At 38.9% G+C, this 19838-nt stretch overlaps 1 protein-coding gene across 2 annotated transcripts in view; it reads right to left on the reverse strand.

The window, feature by feature from the left end:
- LOC138351324 (uncharacterized) overlaps positions 1–19153 on the reverse strand; it is a 35195-nt gene extending 16042 nt beyond the window's left edge. The window contains exons 1-3 of one of the 2 annotated variants that reach the window (XM_069303011.1): positions 18906–19153; positions 14015–14401; positions 10043–10114 (exon numbers count right to left, since the gene is read on the reverse strand). In XM_069303011.1, coding sequence (XP_069159112.1) covers positions 10043–10114; positions 14015–14388 — 446 coding nt within the window. In that variant the 5' untranslated portion in view covers positions 14389–14401; positions 18906–19153. Of the gene's footprint in view, positions 1–10042; positions 10115–14014; positions 14402–17816; positions 17997–18905 lie in introns of those variants that run through there. The other variant, XM_069303010.1, reaches the window with a different exon arrangement.
- Between the last annotated feature and the right edge of the window lie 685 nt (positions 19154–19838).

The following is a 19838-nucleotide window of genomic DNA, read 5'->3' on the forward strand; positions in this document are numbered from 1 at the left end:
GCATAAGTTCATCTTCCATAGGAGGATGCCAGGAGGCCATATTGGGACCCTCCCAGGTTTAACACACAGCATGCTTTTTTGCCAGCCAAGGCCTTAAACCTTAAATAATACTAACAAATTTATACTATCCAGTAATTAAGCATAAATTAAGATAAGCAAGATACTTTAAATAAATTCGGGTTTATATTCCTTTTCAGCAGTGCTGCCGAGATCAGTCATTGTTGCCGTATACTGTATGTTGTATGGTGTGCCTTATGTTCGTGCAAGGCACACGAGCAGGCGATTGGTTGGCCTTTGGAACAGAGACCAGAATACACACAGGAAATCACAATAGTGTGCTATATCAAATGAACAAATCTACAAGGGCCGTGATGAGGGTTTGAACCTACGTCCGGGATGTTCCAAGACGCCCCTTAGTTAACTGTGCCATGACATGGCCCTTGTGGATTTGTTCAGAAACCACAATAGTCAAATTAATACTCGGAATGAAATCTGAACTTTAATGTTTACCAACTGACTAAATAGTTTAAATTAAAATTAAATAAAATTTAAATAAACTAACCCCCTAAAGTTTTGTGGGGCATCAAACCACAGTATTTTAAATTCTTATATAGTCCACTTCTCACCACAACAAATTCATCACAGTCATTGTATTGCTCCTATTAAAAATATAGTTGTGTATTATCTACCTGGAAGCATAGTTATAAATTTACCACTGTTGCATGTACAGGTGTATATATTTCACCCGAGGGCCACTAATACTCTAGTGGCTTTGATGGGTAGAGGAAGCCGGCAGCTTGTCAAAGATTTCACCAATTGTCCTGATGATTCTGTCAAACTGGATTTTAAAGTTCCGTGGAGTTTTGCCATTTACGGCATCAGCGGATAGCCGGTTCCATGAGTTTGTAACCCTGTGCACGGAAAGCATCTCCTGATTTTAGTCCTAAACTGTGGTTTGTTGAACATGAAACTGTTACCTTCTTGTTTGCACTACATCTGACCTTTTGAAGAATTGTCCGGATCAACATCCTCCAAATTGTTCAGTATTTTGAACATTTCAGTGAGATCAGCCCTATCATATCTGGTTCGCAGTGTTGTTAGCCCTGTGGCCCTCAACTAGTCCTGGTATGAGAGTTAACTTAGTTCTCGAATTATGTTTCTGCAATTGTAATCTATCTTATGTAATATATAGTACTCAAGTACAGTATTTAAAACATATGACATTTCATGTCTGTCGCTGAATATAGTGTTCTAAAATTATATGTAAACAAGATATTTTCTATAAAAAAAAACGTAAACCATATTTGACTAAAACTAAAATATCTACTGCCCAATTAAGCTGGACAAACCCTGGCGTTCTTGTAAACAGCACAATCTCAAGAGGACTTTGTTGACCACTGACCCTGTGTGTCTCTCTCCCTTCTCCCAACCAGGGTATTCAATTTGTCTTCTCAGGCAAGTTTAGTCTCACTGGAGATTTGATAAGAACAAAGAGCCAATGAGTGTTAGTGCAATGAGTAGATTAATGTTAAATATTCAATGGCTCCTGCTGCAAATAATGTAAGACTTGGGTTGAATGTATAAATACATTAAAATACAAACACTTCAGTAAGGCATGAATACGAATACTCTAATTTGTCAATGTATTTGAATACGAATACGAATACTTTAATTGTGTATTCGAATACATTTTTCATACAATTTAATATACTGTATACTGTACAAAATACTAAAATGTTCAAAATCACATGTATATATTAGAATATATATATATATATATATATATATAGAACAATTATATATGGCACTAAATGGTGCTTTATATGCATTTCATACCAAAACAACTAACAACAAAATGCAATCAAACGGAATATTTCAGTTCATTGCAGTTCCTACCAAACTACATGCATATTTAATCAACACGATCCAAGCTTTACATGACGCTAATATTCAAATAAACAGACAAATTATTTATCAATCATCCCAACACAATAATTCAGTATATTAACCAATTTATTCAACATATGAACTTATTTATTCAATATATCAACCTTATTTATTCAACATATCAATTTACTTATTCAATATACAGTATCAAGTTACATATTAATTTTATCTAACATAAGAGTTGATAAGCACACAATTAATCAGTCAATACAATTACAAAATTCCTGCAACTGAAAGCAACAATATTTGTTGAAATCAACACACAGCTTCTCATGGCATTATTAAAAAAAAATTATATATATCACATTTCAAAATATATATCCCATTTAAAAAAAAAATGTAAGGACAAATCTCACTGGCCAAGAAATTAACAGGAAAAACTAAAGAGAAAATTATATATTATATCAGCCCACTATGCAAAGATATGAGCCCAGGCTGTTGCAATATAATTCTCAGCAAAGTACTACAGTTAGAATTTCCTGGAAATGATATATATATAAACAGAATGTTGAAAATTTAAGTCATTCTGATTTTTGTGTCGTGGTATTACACATAAGAAAAATCACTATGTTCTAATATATTAAATTAAACAGAATCATATTGTGATACTAATCATTAACATAAGCAGATGCACATGCTAAATAAACAAAAACGCGTACAGTAATTAGAGATGAACTGGATTCTTACTTCAACATTCGATTTATCAAGTAATTTCGGAATCGAACCACTTGTTTTTATCTTTTCATGTTTTTAGACTAATTGTGTTAGATCATCGGGAATTTGAAAAAGTAACATCTTTAAAGGAAAACAGTTTTCCGAGAAGTAATTCTGCTGAAATATTAAACAAACGCTCCCCCAAGAGCTGATGATCAAACTATACCAAGATAATTTAAGCAGTAAAAGGATGTACTCTGTTGTCCTTTACTTTCTTGTACATATTGACACACATTATTAAGATGCTTCTGCACTTGTGTCTGCAGATGAAGATGTAACTGCTTCAGTGGTTTAACGTGCCATGATACTGAAGATATCAGCATCCGTCTTGGGATTCTTACGAGGAAGTTGCTGAGTTTCTGTATCAGTACAGTAGTGTCATATTAATAAACTAGCACAACACGAAGTCAAAGGTACATTTTTCTACCAGTCAACCAGCCAATGGACTTGGCTGGAACAAATTCCCCTTTAGAGAATGATCACTGCTAGCTCTTTGTACTTTATTGCTTCCACATTCTAATATACAGGTAGAAAGGCTTATCAGTTGAAATGCATAACAAATCTACATTTATTCTGCAGACTGTAACTATGTACCTATCATCACTCAGAAGAAAACCTCTTGCTCTGAATCCTAATTAAATAATATACTAACTATGTTTATATTGCAGTTGATCAAGAGAGGTATCCACAGCTTGTATGCCAACATGTATCGCTTTTAAAAAAATATATATTATAAATATTTAAAAAAAACAAAAATGCCCTCTAGTTCATTTTTCAGTTCAAAAATGCTTTGCAGAATAAGATCACAAGTCCTTAGCCACTAAGTTATTTGTGTTCAACAACATTAAATGCAATAAAATACCTCTTTATGGTCGAGCCCCATTGGGTCACTGAAGTTATTTCCTGATCTTGCTCCAAGCTAATGGAGCAATATCAGGAAAGTCACTGCAATATCAGGCAATATTACTAGTCATGGAAGTTCTATTTAGCCTATCACAGACAGAGCAAGAACCTAGTCCCCCCCTCCCTGTCCTCCCCTCACCGAGGTACAGAGAGTGACTGCCAATTCGTCACCCCACTGGAAAGCATCCAAAAAGTCAGCGAAGCTTTACAGACACTGGAGGGATTCCAGCTTGCATCATTAGAAAATGATACATCGGAACAACAAAATAATTTTACAAATGATTCCCACTGAACAAGGGATTTATTCAAACTCAAAACTCATTAGTACTGATCACCATCGCCAGGCGACCTGGTTCCTACCCTCAACCGGTTCCCCATCAGTTCTAGAGCTAATGAGCAACTCGTCAACAAACCTGGAAGAGATGGAGGTAATCAACTGCGATGCGGGAACATTAACTAAATACTAGGCAGCTAGAACCCTGTTAGAACCCTCTAGTCCCAGCAGCAGCAAAGTTGGCATAACCAGAGAAACTTGAACACTGCCCTGAGTCAAACCCTGAATAATGGGAAAATCATGCAGGCAAAGTTCAGGCTCTCGCACAACTGCTTGACTAAACGACGAGTCATCTGGGTTCAATCCAACGCCCAATACAGTAGTGACAAACCTGGCAAAGCAGACAGAGGCAAGGACAGAGAAGCCAACCAAGAGTCCCAAACTAGACCCAGCCAAGTCTGAACCTGGGGATGGAACCAACTCGGACTTCCTGTAGCAGCTGTTACACCACAGGCTGCTTCACCCCAAGAAGCAGCCCGTAGCAGCTGTCTAACTCCCAGGTACCTATTTACTGCTAGGTAACAGGGGCATCAGGGTGAAAGGAACTTTTTGTCCATTTGTCTCCGCCTCCACCGGGGATCGAAGCCGGAACCTCAGGACTATGAATCCGAAGCACTGTCTACTCAGCTATCAGGCGCCCTGTTAAGGGCACCTTAAGAAGGCGAGAAATAAGTTCCTTAAGAAGAATAAGAGGTTAAGGGACCTTTTATTCCAAGTTCCAGCTTGTAGTAGTAGTCAAACCTGGGCAAAATTGGTCATGTGGAAGGCGAGTCACAGAATGAAACAGTTCAATCCTGAAAGATCAAGAAAGTACCATTGGTCTGCCAAGTCTTCCTTCAGGACTGGAAATAACCAGGATACCCACTGAAGGACTGAGATCATCTTGACCACTTCGGCATCAAACCAACACGCAGTGACCCGAACCAGTGCCAGGAAGGAACATTGACCCATAAGACTCGACCCTAAGAATGGAGGGAAGGACCGACCAACTCCACCACAGAACAAGGAAGACGACTGAAAAGCCCACAATTCATAGGACCAAAAGCTGGCAAAATTTGGCCGATTTTGCATGGGAACACCCAAAGCCGAGTCAAAAGGGCGAACCACAAAAAAGACCAGCATGAATCAAATGCAGAACCATCCTTCTGCAATGTGTAGTTGAGATGTTGAGCAGAAAGGAACTTGCAGTAGGAAGCTTAATGGCCCGAGAATCAGATCCACCTAAGGACCTACCTCGACCAACAGCAGACGAGATCCCACCCAGAGCAACATAGCAGACAAATAAGGAAAACTCTCCAGCTAAAGCAAAAGATCCTCCCCTGAGGGAACCAAGGTCCAAGAAGGGCTGAAGGACACCCATGGACCCCTCCTCAGCCTTCCCCTCAGCTCCCAGAACCCTACATTGAAAGTTCTGGGACAGAACCATATTCCTTGCCTAACACATGTGACAGAAAGACATCTTCCCAAGGAGAAGGTCCAGATTGGGGGTTAAGGTCAGTTGGGAAAGGAAAATGCCTCAAAACTCCGGTAGGACTAGAAGGGTCAACTGCCTCTGCCGTCATAGTGGATGGGACCATCCCTGGAGGAGGCTGAGCTGCACCCCGAGTTAACCCTTAGACAGCGGCTATTGAAAAATGCCTATGCGCAAAATATTTAAAAAATTCCAAAATATATTTTATTACAGATTTACACATTCGTATGCAAAATGTATGAAACACTAAAAAAAATATTATAATTATGCACATTTTTACCGGTAGTAAGAGCTGTGAAAAGCTGTGCTGTGGCAAGGCACAGAGTCATCACTCAACACCCAATAATAACTTTGCTGACACAGTCTGTATAAGATACGACTCCAGTGTTCATCTTAGATGTTTCTTTGATCGTCTATTACTCGTTTTCATGTATTTATTATATTATATAGTATGAGTGTTCAATAACTTATGTGGGGCAAAATTTGTATGTGCATGCATATGCATGCAAGTGCATGTGCAATTACCTAAGTGCACTTACAGGGTAAGAGGTACGCTCGTAGTGTCCCATCTTTCCAGTATTGTTTGTCATAATGCTATGAAACTACTAACGGTTTTGGCCTCCAGCACCTTCTCACTTAAACTTGTTCCAACCGTCTAACACACTGTTTGCAAAAAAAAATAGACTGGTAGGAACATAATTCTACCTACGAACATACGAGTAGGAATAGAGCAACAGAATATAATATACCAATAGGAACTACATCCACAGCCATTATCAGTAGATAATAGGGCAGAGACAGATGGAAACCCAGAAAGAGGGACTAATCTCTGCTTAGAATTGCTTGGAGTCCAGTCCCATCAAATGACATACAGTACTCTGAAGGTGAAAAGACCCTGAACCCAACAAGCTGAATGATGGTAGCAACAGAGATCACTATCAGGGGTTCAAATATATATACAAGTACAGTACATCCCAAAAATCTGCAAATCCCAATGTCAGGTAAACAATCAAACAGAACATTATGTCCCAGCCAGTACAGCACTGGTTATCTTGAGGTTATCTTGAGATGATTTCGGGGCTTTTTAGTGTCCCCGCGGCCCGGTCCTCGACCAGGCCTCCACCCCCAGGAAGCAGCCCGTGACAGCTGCCTAACACCCAGGTACCTATTTTACTGCTAGGTAACAGGGGCATAGGGTGAAAGAAACTCTGCCCATTGTTTCTCGCCAGCGCCTGGGATCGAACCCAGGACCACAGGATCACAAGTCCAGCGTGCTGTCCGCTCGGCTGACCGGCTCCCCAGACCGACTGTAATACAGACAATAAACCACACAGTGACAAGGGCCACCAGCCACTCATGATTGTACAGACAAACTGGCATGTTGGGTGCCAGTAGAGCATCTCGGTGAACCCCCCAACATATACCACTTGTTAAAGAATGACGTATGCTACCATGTACCTATTAGGAAAGGTGTGCATCTAACAGTCTCACCCTCAGCTAAAGTGCAAGGCTTCTTCCCCACCCCCCCTTCCCCCAAACATGCACCAGGGACAGAACAAAGCATTACAGGCTGGACTTACATGCCCAAACACACAGTCCTGAATGACCCCCAGTAGGGTTAGCTGAATGACTTAACAGTAGTCATTCTCAAAACAAAGAAAAGACTTGTCTCCCCAACAACAAACCCCACAGGATTAGAATACTGTATATGAAATGTACTGCCTGGACATCAGGGAACTCGAGAGGTGCCAAACACACACTGCTGGAAACCTACAACCCCTCAAGAGCAGATTTCTCTGGTGGTCACAGTTGGAATGAAATGGAATCTAGAGCACATGCAATGTCATGAACACAATTGCAAAGCATGAAGTTAAGCAAAGCAATGGACTAGCTGGACTTATGTTCCAGGAAAAGCCACCACCACCTGGCTGAAGGTAAAAATCTGTGGAAAAGCGATGGTAGGTGTGAAATTGAATGCTCTTTCCTAACTAGCCAGGAGAGAGCACTTGCTAGTTAACTCTCTCTGGAACCTAACTAATAGGAAGCAGTGCAGTTGGCCCTATTTCCAAGATTGAACCTCAACAATGCATATACAGTACTAGATAATTGAAGATGGACCGAAGCAATAAGCAGACAGCTGGAGCTCATCCACAACTGCATACTTGTCAGTATAAATAATATCTAATCAGTATAAATAACATCTAAATATTTGGTGCACATAAATGAATCAATCATATCAGTGAATGTGGGAGCATTCAAGGCATGAGAGGGAGCCAAGGGCGAGTACAATATCACAGCCCCTTAATAGTGAGGGGGTAGAGTATTCAATGCCAGTGTAACGAGGAATTCATCAGGGATGAAGCACTGGTCACACTGGGCAACGTAGTAGTAGCGGAGGCAGGGAGGATAGAGAAGTTGATGAAGGGGTGGTGCTGAATCAGAATCCAAAACAGAGTCCATGGAGCCACTACAGACCATAGGCCAAATTCACAAAGCAGTTATGCAAGCACTTACGAACCTGTACATCTTTTCTCAATCATTGCCAGCTTTGTTAACAATTATTAAACAGTTATTGAGCGCCGAAGCACCTGGAGGCTGTTTATAACAATAACAACAGTTGATTGGGAAGTTCTCATGCTTTTAAACCGTTTAATAAATGTAACCAAAGCCGTCAAAGATTGAGGAAAGATGTACACGTTCGTAAGTACTTGTATAACTGCTTCGTGAATCTGGCCCCATACCACCAGGTCATGAGAAATAGGTCTCCTAGATACACCCAACTCGAGGGCCTGCTCACACACCACATAAATTTGAAATGAAATAAGCAAGTAAGGTTTGAGAAATGCATGACATACACTGAAATATCCACCACAGAGCTCAGCAAGGGATGATATAAGCAATCAAGTGACTCCAGGGGGTACAGCGGAGAGCATAAGCAGGTAATAAGCAGAATGTGTATGGCAACTCGGGGACCTATAGGAATAACAATCCTTAAATGCCACTTGTCCAAGTCCAGATAAGCCCTCAATTAAAACAAGTCAACTGATATATCAGACCTAACTTAACCTGCTGTGTGTTCTGTCCATTCCATCTCAGGAGAACTATTTTGAACTATTTTTCTCCATAGAAGTCTAAGCCTATGGATATATTCAACTTCTAGCAGAAGAAAACAGGAAAGATGCTGATCTCCACGCATGGAAAACATGTCAGTGGTAAAAGACTTGGTCCTGCTTCTACCCCAGAAGACCCTCAAAAGAATCTGCTAACAGAACATGCTAAACTGAAGTAAATTACTGTATCTCACCAACATGACAATGGTAGCTAGCATGAGGGGAAAGTCTTGACTAACAATCTGCCAGATTCTGCTCAAGGCTTCTGGCAGATGACATTCAGGTCTCACCCCGCCAAACACACAATGAAACTACTGTACGACGTTGTTACAACATTCAAACAAGTTTTAACACCTAACAATTGTATCAACCAATATAATATGTTGTAACAACGTTCTTATATGTTATAAAAACATTATGAACACAATGTATAACTTTATTACAAGTTGTAACAAGGGAATCATAGGGATCATTACATTGTGTGTTTGCAGGGACAGGCCTGGTGTGTGGAGCTAAAGCTTTGTTGTACCAGTGTATAAGCTAGGAAAGCCACCGAGTTGTCCCTCCCAGAAAACATTTACGGGACAATAATGAATGCATATAACAAACAGTATATGGTGAAAACACGACTTAAAGTGTTTATATGGCTTGGTGAAGCCATTGTGTACCAATTACAAGGTTTTGGTGAAACATGGTGAACTGACAAATATCTGCATATTCATACGAGATATGTCACCAATACAGTATTGGGCAAAACAAATATCACTGGAGAACACTGAGCATGGTTAATACGCAAATATAAACGAAATATGGCGGAAACAAATAACGAAGTTCAGTGTGTGTGTGAATATATTATGTTATTATTATAAGTAATATAAAAATATAGTAAGTTATTTAATCATTTTACTAAGATATATTTAATCACATACGTGAGGAGTGATCAAGCTTGAAAATATCTTCGAGATATATTAACAGTGGTATAATTAATACAAGGTGATGTAATAACTGCAGGGAGTATATTGAGTTTAAGGAGTGTAATGTGTGCAAGACTGATGCAAGAAGCACTTTGAAAATAACAGAACATACATTTACACACATTTTGATACCAAAATCACTTGTAAAATTGAATTTTGTAACAAGCTGTATTTTATTGAATATGGTTGAGGCTTTCGTCACCACATTCCTGTCCGGCAAATATGCAAACTCGCTCCAACAGATGTCTTCCATTATTTCCCATGGCAACCAATTGCAAATTTCGTTACAGCTACACTTACTGTATTTAGTTTTCAAGTCAAAAGTTCTACCTCCTTCCTTGATATATTAACTCTAAAATCTACCATTAAGAGGCTCCCCATAGCAAAATAATTGTTTATACATTAAACTTTCTACATCAACAGAAATAAGTGTTAAAGGTATCAAGTTGATATTCAAAGGAGTTTTCCAGATATCGTGCGTGCACACAGCAAAATTGTCAACAAAAAAGATAAATAATTATATTAAAATCAAAGAAAGCCCTACTGGCAATACCAAATAAAAAAGTAAGTGGCACAATGAACTACTTACACTTCCTCTGGTTCCTCCTCAGGCTTGCGCTTGTAAACAAAGGGTAAACCATTTAAGTGTGAACCTGCCATCCTGGAGGAAAAGAATCCATATAAGAATACTGTATACAACACTGCATTCGTGTTTATAAAGTACCTTAACATACAAAAATATTTACACATACATACACATACAACAAACTACTAGAAACAACACTAGACAAACGTGAAGTTAATGTAGAAGAGGTAAAAACACACTTGCAGGAACTGGACATTGCACAGTCAGTTGGACCAGACCAGATATCACCATGGTTACTGAAGGAAGCTGCAGGGAGCATGTGTTACCCATTAACTATTGTGTTCAACATTACTCTAGAGATGAGAGAGCTGTAACGGAAATCTGGAAAAAAGACCAATGTACAGTAGTTCCAATATTTAAGAAAAGGGACAGATAAAGTATGAACCTGTGTCCTTAATATGCATTCCATGCAAGACTCAAAGTCGTCAGAAAAAGGATTGAAGAACATTTGGGAGGAGCAAATTTTATAACGGAGGAACAAGATGGGTTCAAAGACAGAAAATCATGCTTAATGAACTTGACTGAATTCTATGACGGGTCATCAAAATAAGACAAGAGAAGGAAGGATGGGTAAACTGATCTGTATGAGACGGATTGGTAGATCTGTATGAAAAGCCAAAAATCTTTTCATACAGAACCTTACGAAAGATTAATACACAAAGTGAAGAGATAGACAAGCGGGGATAACAGGAAAGGCACTGGACTGGGCTCAGGAGTGCTTGATGGGCAGGAAAACAAAGGGTCATAGCCAGAGGATGTCAGGTTCAAGCAGTGTGAAAAGTGGTGTTTTTTTTTTTAGATATATATACAGTACAAGAGTTGTTACATTCTTGTACAGCCACTAGTATGCGTAGCGTTTCGGGAGGTCCCTGGAAGACGACCCCCACGAAGAATCGTCGTTACAACCAAGTACCCATTTTACTGTTGAGTTAAACAGAGGCTACAGTTAAGGATTTGCGCCCAGTAAATCCTCCCCGGCCAGGATACGAACCCATGACACAGCGCTCGCGGAACGCCTGGCGAGTGTCTTACCACTACATCACGGAGACTGGTTATTCCACAAGGTTCTGTTCTAGGACCAATGCTTGTTTAATTATGTAAATAACCTCTTACATGTCGATGTTTACTGATGATTTGTAGTTAATAGGAAGAGTAAGAACTAATGAGGACTGTAGAGTGGTGCAAGAAGACCTTGACAGACTTCAGGAGTGGATTGATAAATGGCTACTGGAATTTAATCAAAATAAGTGTAAAGTAATGAAATGGGTAAGGAGACAGGGGACCTGTATTTAACTACATCATAATGGGAAGGCAATTACAAGAAACAAATAAAGAAAAAGACAGCTGCTATGGACTGCATCCTGGAGATGTGTGTGAGAGAGAGAGAGAGAGAAATATATATAGATATAATAGAAAAAATAGGTTGGGAGTCAGTACATTAGACAACCGACGGTTAGAAAGGCTAACAGCTTGATCCTGCAGGCAAACATAGTAAATATCTGTACATACACACACATACATACATAGATACACATATCTACCGAAGAAACTATATGACTTTTGCGAGACCAAAATTGAAATATGCAGCAGTTGTATGGTGGCCAAATCTCAAGAAGCACAAAGAAACTGGAAAAGGTGCAGCGGCAAGCTACATAATGGCTTATGGAACTGAAAAACAAGAGCTATAAGAAGAAACTGCAGACATTAAACATGCCAAAACTAGAAGATAGAAGAAAATGTGGTGATATGATCACCACATACAAAATACTAACAGGAATCAACCAAATTGACAAAGAGGAATTCCTGAAACCATCAACATTATAAACAAGAGGACACAGTACAGATTCAAGCTAAGGAAACAAAGGTGCCAAAAATACATTAGTAAGTTTTCTTCTGCAGAGTGGTAGACGGTTGGAACAAGCCAAGTGAGAAGGTGGTGGAGGCCAAAACCGTCAGTAGTTTCAAAGCGTTATAAGAAAGAGTACTGGGAAGATGGGACACCACTAGTGGAGCATTAAGCCATTAAAGAACTCGGTAAAAAAAGATCTAGGGATGTATCTGGACTACATAAAGGACATCGTGTGAGGTGCCTATGCTGCCCTTTCCAACTTTAGAATTACTTTTTAACCCTTGGGAGGCAGCTGCCTAAAATACATGGACAGTGAAATAATAAAGAAATTGTTCACAACTTTTTTTTTTTTTAGACTAAAATTGGAATATGCAGTGGTGATATGGTGTCCATATTCAGAAATATTAAAAAACATATCAATAAACTGGAATGGATTAAAAAACACACTACTAAATGGCTTCTGAAGCTGACAAACAAGAGCTATGAGGAGAGGCTAAATGTATAAAGTGCACCAAAGCTCAATGATAGCAGGAAAAAAAAAGATTATATGATCACTACTTACAAAAATAGTAACAGGCATTCACAAAACAAAGAGGAATTATTTTAAACTTGCAACTTCAAGAACAAGAGGACATAGATTCAAGCTAAGGACGCAAATATGTCACAAAATTATAAAAACGCTCTCTTTTTGCAAACAAAGTAGAAGACAGAACACGTTAAGTGAGAAGGCAGTAGAAGCCAAAACCATCAGTAGTTTCAGTATCAAATAACAAAAAGAGTACAGTACTGAGAAGAAGGGACATTACATGCTTAGCTCTCATCCTGAGACTACACTGAAGTAATTACACACTCACTCACTATCCATTCTTATACTGTATACATACTCCTTCCTCTTGATGACAAATCATGAGTATCTGAGTGAAAGTGTGACTGCATGCGCATCCAAAAGATATGCCTCTATTCTTAGATACAATTCCAAGAATATACAGTATAGTACAGTAGTTTTATATATATATAATGATATAATATGTTTAAATTCTTCAAAATTGTGGGTGTTTTATGAATCAGAACATTCAGGTATCAGATATTTGACTGTACAGGAGGTAAATGGCAATTATATATATGCTGTGCTTGTTATTGTTGGTAAATTTTTAGTTCAATTCAGCAAAGCACACCCATTTAAAAATGGGATTCAACTGTATTACAAACTTGCTTGGCCCCTCTGTTTTTTTCATTCCCTTTATTCATTCAAGTCACTACATTTGTTCATTAATACTTAAGAGTTAAGTGATATGCCCAATCATATGTTGTCACTAACATCTGCTACTGTATTTTTTTTAGAAATTCCTAAGTACATATATTTGGCATAATATCTACAATTTTGAGCATACAGTTCAATGTATAATAATGTTGTATACAGTAGTGTAAAAGCAAAAAACAAAAACCTAACCTATAATAAGTAATTATATAGGAAAAATTGTACACAAGAAATTGTCACTATGCCAAACCATTAAGATAAGTGGTATCATACCAACTGACCATCAGTACAGGTCGTAACTACATGCATTAAAGCAGAAAGGAGTGAAAATACTACACAACCTTCAATCACTATGTGCAAGATAAATTATTCAGAGTTTAACATGTAGTTTGCCATCATATATATACAGTATTCCCTTAATAACAGTACTTTTCATGTGTTCTATTACTGATGCGGAATGTATTTCTGAAGAATGGAAATAACAGTATGTAGAGACAATATGATTTCTGGAACACTACTTATCAGTCTAAAGCTAATTAGAGTACAGCACATGTAAACAAGTTTGATTTCAAATACCTAATCTTTTAATCATTTCAACAGCTACAGTAAATACCCTCATATCATACATGAGAGAATTTAAGTTGTGTCTGCGCTGAAACACTTTAAATGCCCCTTAAAATAAAAAACCTGAGCAACAAAAAATATTCAGCCTAGTAAATATACATCAACTACTAAGCATTATTACTCAGAAAAATAAAGATAATTTCATACAAAACCAATAATAAACTAGTATGGCTTGAAGTCCCACCTGAAATTAAAACCCATTGGTGCTCGGGAGTTGAAGTAAGTTGCACTGGGCATCTGCGGAATGCCAAGGGTTGATGCAGTGGTGTTAGGACACACAACAGGCGGGGGTGGCATGGGTGGTGTTGTGAAGCCCCCGATGCCCCACATACTGGCTATACTGGGACGGGAGACTGGTGGGTAACCAGCTTGAGGGGAGGAGAGGGGTGATGTAGTTTGGAAACTCAAATAAGCTGCCGTTTCTGGTGGTGAGGAGGCAGGAGATGCAACAGTTAAGTTAGATTCCCCCACGGAAGAAGTGTGTCCCAAACTACCTGCACCGATGCCCACACCACCACCTACACTGCCTCCCATTGACCGGACCTCAGGAAAGTTCATTGTTATGCCACACCTGTTAAGAGGAATACAAATGGATTAGTAAAAAGTGAATATTAAGATGTGTTTCTAAAGGATTTGGAATTAGACTTGAAATATTAGAACAACTAGATCTGAAACATTGGACTGGAAGAAGGTTATTGACAATTATTATGTACTAATGAGATATGAATAGAAGACCTTTGATAATTAAAAATGACAAATGAAACTATTCACCGTTATATTTTTTCAGGGGACAAGTTTAATACTAATTCATTGGCAAATAAAAAAATCTAATTCCTAAAGGCTAAAAAGACAGATTCAGACCACATATGTCCTGATTATTTGGCGTCTAAGGAAGGTTTTAAGGGAGGGAATATACAACATTGACTTCTCTGACAATTTCCTATATTTTAACACCACCTAATTCTTCCTTGTGGGAGAGAGAGAACATTTTTAGTGGATATTAGAAGTTTCCTGAATCTCTTAGACCTAAATGAAAAAGAGACAACACTGCCTATGAAGTTGATGTCATCCAGGATACAATTCTCATGTCTGCCAGCATAATAAGGTCAGTCTTGCCATCACAGTGATGTGGTTCTGAGGACCAAATGTCCTTACAGTAAGATTCACAGATTTGAATCATTTCCTCTTGACAATCATACATCTCAAATACTGTATTTAAACTGATCAACTAATCCCAGCACTTAACCATTCCAATTTATTTCACAAACAATATTTACACATTTCTTGAGCATTTGTTGAAGAATTGTCTCTGAATTCATGCATATTTTTGTACTCCATCACAGTGATGGAGGGTTTGTGAATAATTTAGTTGACACAGTTTACATTTGGTCAGGTCTAAATCAGCAGGTAATGAAAACTCCCAGATACTTAAAGCCAAGTCTAAGCTGAGCAGTTGTAACATCTAGGAGTACCTGGATGAGGCTCTGGGAGTTCAACTCCCCAAGCCTACTCCCCAGGCAGTGAGAGCTTTGTCCAACAGGCTGTTGCTTGAAAGTGGCCCACATATCCACCACAGCTCGGTTGGTCCGACACTTTGTGAAGTTTTCGTTTTCTTCACGATAAAAACTATCCAGTTTTCTCTTCTGCCAATTTTATTGGATGATCCATAGATGTGTGGCTCTTCTTGCATGATAGTATGATTGATACTGCATCACATATTGGTGTCCAAATGCATGATAGAGCTCATGAGTTAACCAAAGAATCTGCCTTTAAAGAAGTTGAGTATAACCTTGGAATGCTTTTAAATAGTCTGAGAGAAATAATACACCAAGAACATCAACATCAGTACAGACAGAAATGTCACTAGCAGAGTATAACACAGTTTAGTCCTAGCACCAACAATGCTCACTGTCTACATAAAAGGTAAGATAACACCATTACCTTACTTTTTTCCAACACTGACCTTCAACTTTGTTTTCATGCACACACTATCAAGCTCCTTCACAATCTTTTGCAATTCCTTTTCACTTTCAGCGAAGAACACTACAGCATCTGCTTATAGACATGCCGGTGCCAACAATTTATCAAATACAATGAACTGCCACTCCCAATATTCTCAAGTTTAGCTCCATAACTAACTCATCCATACACATACAATACTTATTATAGAGCCAGAGAAAGTGTAATCTTAAAATTTTTGCCATACCCCACACACATGCTCTGGTATTTGTTAAAGGATTATACTAATGTCAACAAACTTTCTCCTACTCGATAGATCTTCAAAACCTCCAATAAAACTACCCAATCAATGCAGTTATTTGCTTTTTCTAAATCTATAACAGCAGAATAATCCTACAATCTTCCCTACTACTCATTCCCTTCTATGTAGGTGCCTCAATGGCCTTTGCTCAAATGATAGGCACTTTACCATCCTGCCACATTTGACATTTTTAACTTTATGTCCCTCATCATCTCGCCCCCAAACCTAAAAATATTCTACACTTTTAGATTGTCTCGCAGTACAGTTGGCTTCGTTCTCAACTCATACAGTAACTGGGAATCCCGATCTCAATTCCCAAATGAGAGAAAAACGGTTGGGCACATTTCCTAGTGTGCCTCAGCCTCACTTAGCAATAAGTGAGGCAATAAGCAACTGCCTCACTACCTAATGCCCATTTTGCATTCACATTCTTCAAGTCATTTTCCTTCACAGCATCTGATATCTTTCCTAATCATTCTTGAAATTTAATACTTTCTTGAACTCTCTCTTAACTTCCTAATACTGCAATGAAAAAGATAACTATCACTTGCCCTTATTTTGACCAGCAATGCATAATACATACCCACACATAAATTCTTCAAAAATCAAAATGTTTATTTAGGTAAGGTACATACATAAAAGAGATTTTACAAAGAGTGATGGATTTATAGTTAGGGCTAGTACATACAGTGCCTAAAGCCACTATTACGCAAAGCATTTCGGGCATCTTCTCATTCTTGTCACATCTTTTCCACTACTTTTGCATCTTCAATGTATGGATGTGATTATGTATAAACAGGAACTGACTCTCACAGCAGCCAAAGGCTTTTATTTGCAGTTTCCTCAGCACTGGAAGAGTAACCTCCTTTGAAATAATAATACCTCAAAAGGTATGTAACTGAATCACTAGAAATGCAAATTATTTAGCTTAAACATTGGGATCTTGGTAATATAGCTTGTACAGCTTGGTCCATTCTCAACTCACAATCAGGAATTGCAGAGAAGAGAAATAGTTAGGAAAATTTCCTATCACCTAATGCCTCTATTCATTTAGCAGTAGCTAGGTAAGTGGGAGATAAGTCAACCATTGTAGGGGTTGTATCCTAGGTAGGGTCAGTAATTTGACCTTGGGGTAAACTCGATACAAGCCTAACATACATACACAGGCTACCTGTCCCTGACAAAATTAATCATAATAATTATTAAGATCCAGTACCTTAACCCATTATGCAAAACAAACTTTTCTGCCACTCGCCTACAAGGAAAATTATAGGGTCCATAATAAACTAATTAAATAATGAATTGATACTTAAGTATATTATAAATTGTATAACTAGCTCATCAATGTTGTAACTTGCTTAGCAAAACGATTTTTGAGATTCAGTTCCTGACCCCATTATGTGCTTCTGCTGCCTATAGCCACAAGATGGGCATAAGAATCAGAATTTATGAAGTAAGCAAAAAAAAAAAAATTAAGACGTAGGTAGGAAGAAGAGGCTATAAGACACCTCCCACTGCTGCTACAGCATCACCTGCTCCTCCACGCCACACTCGTCTCTCCTTGGCCACACCTCTGCCTTCCTGTACGATAATACACACCAAAATCAAGACACCATTCAAGGTTTCCTTAAGACGTAAATCTGTTACATCAGCGAAACATGTCTCTTCTCTCTTCCCCTTCCAAAAAAAATACATTATACTTTCACTAAATATATATATTACTGACCTTCCCACGCTAGGATCAATGACCCCTCTAGCTAGATGCGTGAAAGATCTCCTGTCATAAGATATCTGAAGGCTGAAATGAGGGCTAAGACTCAGCAACAAGCTCCCTGCGGTGTTTACCAAACACTAGTCGGCTGCTGAGGCCGCGACGACTGCCGCCATGCGCACGGCTCCATCTTCGCCACAATATTGACAACTCCCTAAGAAATAAATCACCCCCAGCCTTTAAGGAGAGCGTCTTCCACTTTACAAAAGTCTATTGCGTGCTACTCATATACTGTATGAGAGAATCTTTCTATTGTGTCGATGAATTATGTCATAGAATCTAAACCAATATAGCTGGATAGATAATTCTAGATAACTCGCTAGAGTTGTACCTGAATTTACCAGAATTCTAAACTAATTCTTTTATTAAGTGAAGTATTAAGTCTTTTGCAGAGAAATTGACAACGGAGATTTGAAAATTAGCAGCAATAAATGTTACTCAGTAAATTCTATAATGTGGAAACATAATAACAATGCAAGACTTTGCATGTAGGGCATAACATTTATTTATATATATATATATACACACACAAGAAGGTGCATTGGGTTTATAAGAGTACATACCATTTTATTTTAAAGCCACTAGTACGCACAGCGTTTCGACCATGTAATTTCTGGGTAGATAATTTCTAGCAAAATTGAAAAAAATGTATTGTAAGAAAATATAACAAAGATTAGTAGGTACATTAAAGTCAAATTTGAGGGTTATCAACAGGTACATTGTAGCATAATTTGAGGATTATTTTGAAAATTATGTTTGAGCATAAACATCCATTCACTAATCATGTGTTATGCACCAAATACCCATTTCCACGATAGTGAAAAGAGGGGCACGTAATTAATGTGTTCACGAACTGAATGGTTTATTTTACTAAGCAAGTGACAATCTTCTCAGCTAGTTACACACATTCCGGTTTATTACAAACGCACGCATATATATCTTCTTTTTTTAATGTCACAAGTGACAACAGTTTCTATAAATGGCAAGTTTACATCTGCAGCGAGTCAGTTACGCGGCAACCAAACTATGCTGATCCACTGATACCTCTTCCTTTGGAGTTGCTGAGAGTGGCCGTGGAGTGCGGACGTGTACTCGTCACTTCTGCTATTGACTGGAGAGTAGCAGTTGAACGTCGTCCGGCTGAGGATGGGATCGTTGTCACCGAGGAATCGTCGTTCGAATGCGAATAGATTACAGTTTGCAACTAAGTTGCAGTTTTCAATGGTACCAGAGGCGCTGTGGGAGGTTTTCGGGATGTGGCTGGCTTATACAGTTGCTGGCAACTGGCATTGTCCTGGTGAAATTCGGTGCCCCACTTTCTTTTGCGAATTGTATAAGTGAGTTTGAGTAAAGAATGCTCACCCTGCCTAGGGCTGGTGGGACAGTGAAGGCCGAATTATAGCCAGCATGTGACTTTTGTATTGGCTCGAGATGGCCGATTAAACTATTGCCAAGGTGGTTGGGCAGTTTACCCAAGTGTTGGGGGTGCGGCCAAATTATTTCACCTCGGGGGAACTTCAAGGGCAAACTAAATGGTGGGACTCCTGGTTCAACCTTGACAACGAATGGACATCTGTTCCGCTTGGGAGCCGCCGGGTCACATTGTTTCGCGAAATTTGGATTTTAATACTGCCGTTTGGCATTGTTATTCAACGGTCCGGGTTGTTACGACGCCTGGCGCACATACCGCCTTGGGTCACAGTATAGTTGATAAATTTTTAAAGTTTTGCATTCGGGGTTTGCCCGCCAGAGAGGGTAGACGTCGGCTGCGCTCTCAAGTACTGAATTGCTGACCCAGTCTGGTGTGCGGTCGTTTTGTGGTGTGGTTCGTGGGGACTTGAGCCCGCGTCCTCCTGTGTGATGGAAGTGTCTATTCCCCCGGTGGAGTATTCCTTGACGTTTGGACTTTAATTTTCCAGGCATGTGGACTACCAACTCGTGGATGTGGCATTGTTTGACGTGTTGAAAAGTTGCCGT

The sequence above is a fragment of the Procambarus clarkii genome, chromosome 49 (genome assembly GCF_040958095.1).
Source record: "Procambarus clarkii isolate CNS0578487 chromosome 49, FALCON_Pclarkii_2.0, whole genome shotgun sequence".
NCBI lineage: Eukaryota > Metazoa > Arthropoda > Malacostraca > Decapoda > Cambaridae > Procambarus > Procambarus clarkii.